This window comes from Indicator indicator, chromosome 6 (assembly GCF_027791375.1).
Source record: "Indicator indicator isolate 239-I01 chromosome 6, UM_Iind_1.1, whole genome shotgun sequence".
Classification (NCBI taxonomy): domain Eukaryota; kingdom Metazoa; phylum Chordata; class Aves; order Piciformes; family Indicatoridae; genus Indicator; species Indicator indicator.
In genome coordinates this window covers 14,330,322-14,333,959 of record NC_072015.1, presented here as the reverse complement: position 1 = coordinate 14,333,959, position 3,638 = coordinate 14,330,322, and the positions used below count along the sequence as shown (strand labels likewise).

The 3,638-nt window shown below is 61.2% G+C and overlaps 1 protein-coding gene across 1 annotated transcript; it reads left to right on the top strand.

Moving 5' to 3' along the window:
• The first annotated feature begins 1,624 nt into the window (after positions 1 to 1,624).
• On the top strand, positions 1,625 to 3,328 carry FOXC1 (forkhead box C1). The gene has a single exon (XM_054381834.1). The coding sequence runs from the start codon at positions 1,625 to 1,627 to the stop codon at positions 3,326 to 3,328; it is 1,704 nt and encodes a 567-aa protein (XP_054237809.1).
• Positions 3,329 to 3,638: the final 310 nt, after the last annotated feature.

Here is a 3,638-nt window from a genome sequence, read left to right as displayed (position 1 = left end):
GCTGCTGGGGCAGGGGTATCCCACACCCCCCTCCTCTACAACACACACAACCCCCCCGAGCACCCCTCACAGCACCCCTCAACCCTTTTCCCTACCCAAATCACCCCACAACTTCTTCCACACATTTTCCCCTCTATGGGGCGGTGGGACAGCAAGCGTGAGAGCAGAGAGCGAGCCGGGACAGCGGCCGGCAACGCGGCGGGGAGGGGAGGAGGGAGCTCGTCGGAGAGAATGTACCAAGCAGCCGAAAAATCTTGGGAAAAAACTAAGAAAGGTCGGGGAGAAACACGCCGGGGCGCTGGGAGGGGGAGGGCGCGTCTGGGTGGTAAGTGCTCGGCGGGTCCAAATACATATATATACACATATACACACATATATATATATATATGTATGTGTGTGTATAGATATATAGATATATAGATATATAGATATAGATATAGATATAGATATATATACACACATATACACGCACACACACGTCGGTGGAGGCTTGCACGTCGTGCGTGTGCCCGGGTATCGTAACCCACCCCGGCGGGTGGGTTCATGGGGCTGTGGCGGGTTGGGGCACAAGACGTCTGCCTGTGTGGCCGGTCTTCCATTGCTGTGCTGTGCTGGGCAGAGCTAGCTGGGCTGTGGGGTTTTTGGATTTTGGATTTTCCCCCCCCGCCTTCTTTTTTCCTTTTTTTTTTTTTTTTTTCAGATCGCTTGCTCCTATTTCTACCCTCCTCACTGCGAGCTGCGGGTGTCTCCCTGTCCCATTGGCCGCCGCAGCTCGGCGGGGCGGAGCGGGGCCGCCTGCAAAAGGAGGAAAAGAGGAAAAAAAATAAAAAGACAAGGAAAAAAAAAAAAAAAGAAGAAGAGGGAGTCCGAGAGAGGAGAGGGAGGAAAAAAAAAAAAAAGAGAAAACTCTAAGTGCGTAAAAAAGTTCTCGCCGTGGTGACGGATGCTCAAAAGTTCAGGAGTTTTTCCGATGCTTCCCAAAGCAGCTCGCGACTGAAAAAGAGACTGAAAAAAAAAAAAAAAAGCCAGAGGGAGAAAGCGAGGGAGGCTTTGCACCGGGAGACCGGGAAGGTGGATTTTTTTTCTTCTTCTGCTCGCTTAAAAAAAGAGCCAACACAACACATCTCTCTACTTTTGTCCCTCCTTTGCAGACAACTTGTTGCAGATCCCCGTGGAACAAGGAACTGGGAGCGTGGGAGCCTCTTTGCAAAGGTTTTACTTTCTTAATACTCTTTCTGCGTTTGGAAGTTGCTTTCTCCGCTGCGATTGCCTTTTTTCCCCCTCCGTTTTTATTTTTTAACTTTTTCCTATTTTTCAGCCCTCCCCCTCCATTTTTACCCTTTGTAAATTTTTTTTTTTACCAGCCCTCCCTCCTCGGGGAACGCGGCAGCTCGCCGGTGGGCTTTCCTGGGAGAAAGAAGAGGAGAATTTTTGGGGCGCTGCCGTCGTTATACTTTTTTTTTTTTTTTTTCCCCGAGCTCCGCCGGGGGGGGATTGGGGGGTGGGGGGGTTGCCCGGCCGCCTCGATCCAGCTCGGTCCGCGGAGCGGCGGAGGGGTGGAGGGGGAAGGGACGCGGCTGTTTGGTCCGGCGGGGAGGGTGGGGGAAAACGCTGACGAGAGGACATGCAGGCTCGCTACTCCGTGTCCAGTCCCAACTCCCTGGGAGTGGTGCCGTACCTCGGCGGAGAGCAGAGCTACTACCGAGCAGCGGCGGCGGCGGCCGGCGGGGGCTACACGGCCATGCCGGCCCCCATGAGCATGTACTCCCACCCGGCCCACGAACAGTACCCGGCCGGTATGGCCCGAGCCTACGGGCCCTACACGCCGCCGCCGCAGCCCAAGGATATGGTGAAGCCGCCCTACAGCTACATCGCCCTCATCACCATGGCCATCCAAAACGCGCCCGATAAGAAGATCACTTTGAACGGGATCTACCAGTTCATTATGGAGCGGTTCCCTTTCTACCGGGACAACAAGCAGGGCTGGCAGAACAGCATCCGCCACAACCTCTCCCTCAACGAGTGCTTCGTCAAGGTGCCCCGCGACGACAAGAAGCCCGGAAAGGGCAGCTACTGGACCCTCGACCCCGACTCCTACAACATGTTCGAGAACGGCAGCTTCCTCCGGCGCCGTCGCCGCTTCAAGAAGAAGGACGCAGTCAAGGACAAGGAGGAGAAGGACCGCCTGCACCTCAAGGACCATGCCCCGCCGCGACCTCCGCCGCCCGCCACCGAGCCCGAGGGCGGCCCCGCCACCGCCTCCGGGGTCAGCGCCGCGCCGCCGCCGCCGCCTGTCCGCATCCAGGACATCAAGACAGAGAACGGCACGGCCTCGCCGCCTCAGCCCCTGTCCCCCCCCGGCGCCGCCCCGCCGCTCGGCGCCGTTCCCAAGATCGAGAGCCCCGACAGCAGCAGCAGCAGCCTCTCCAGCAGCGGCAGCCCTCGCAGCACTCTCCCTTCCAGCCACTCTCTCAGCATGGAGGCCCCCGAGCCTCCGCAGCAGCAGCAGCCACCGCCGCCGCCTCCGCCGCCTCCTCCGCCCCACCACCACCATCACGGCCCGGGCTTCAGCGTGGACAACATCATGACCTCGTTGCGAGGCTCTCCACAGGCCTCCGCAGAGCTGGGCGCCGGCCTCTTGGCCCCTGCCGCCGCCGCCCCGCGTACCGGCATCCCGCCCGCCCTCTCTCTCGGCGGCTACTCGCCGGGACACAGCTCAGTCTACGGCTCGCCCTGCGGCCAAGCGGCCGCCGGTGCCGCCGCTGCTGCCACCGGCACCTACCACTGCAACATGCAGGCCATGAGCCTTTACGCGGCGGCGGGCGGCGCAGACCGGCCTGGCCACCTGCCCCCTGCCGCCAGCCCCGCTGAGGACCCTTTGCCTGACTACGCCATGCCCACGGGTGGCGGCGGCGGCGGCGGGGGGACCGGGGGTGGCGGCGGCGGCACGGGTGGCGGCGGGGCGCTGGGGCACGGCGGCCAGCAGGAGGGGCACCACCCGCACCAGGGCCGCCTGGCTTCCTGGTACCTCAACCAGGCTGCGGCGGCGGCAGCAGCCGCGGCAGCGGCAGCGGCGGGGGAGCTGGGCCCGCTGGCGGGCGCGGCGGGCTACGGGGGGCCGCAGCAGGGCTTCGCCGCCGCCCCGCGGGAGGTCTTCGAGGCGCCGCGACTGGGCCTCAGCGCCTCGCCGGGAGGAGCCGGTGGCGGCGGCGGCGGTGGAGGTGGCGGGGCGGGGGGTGGCGGCGGCAGCTGTCAGATGGCTTTTCCCGGCAGCCAGCCACTTTACCGCACCTCCGGGGCCTTCGTCTATGACTGTGGCAAATTTTGAGTGCAACCCACCGCGGGGACATCGTTGGGACGTCCGCGCAGCACCACGCCGCCGGCCCCACATCCGCGCCCGCCCCCGGGAAGCTTTATTAGAGACAACCGCAGAGCGTGTTTCGGTTTGTTAAAGGACAGTGTTACTCCAATAACACGTAAGTTTTTGGTTGTTTTCTTTTGTTTTGGTTTGTTTTTTTTTTTTAAATCGCTTTGAGAAATTCTTTCCTTCCCTTCCCCCCAACCCCTCCCTTCCCCATCCCTTAAGGTATTGTCGGTATTATCATGCCCCGGGTTTAAAAGGGGACGAAAAATTCAGC

Excerpts from the sequence above, each read along its gene's own strand:
- FOXC1 (XM_054381834.1), top strand. The coding sequence starts at position 1,625 with ATGCAGGCTCGCTACTCCGTGTCCAGTCCCAACTCCCTGGGAGTGGTG.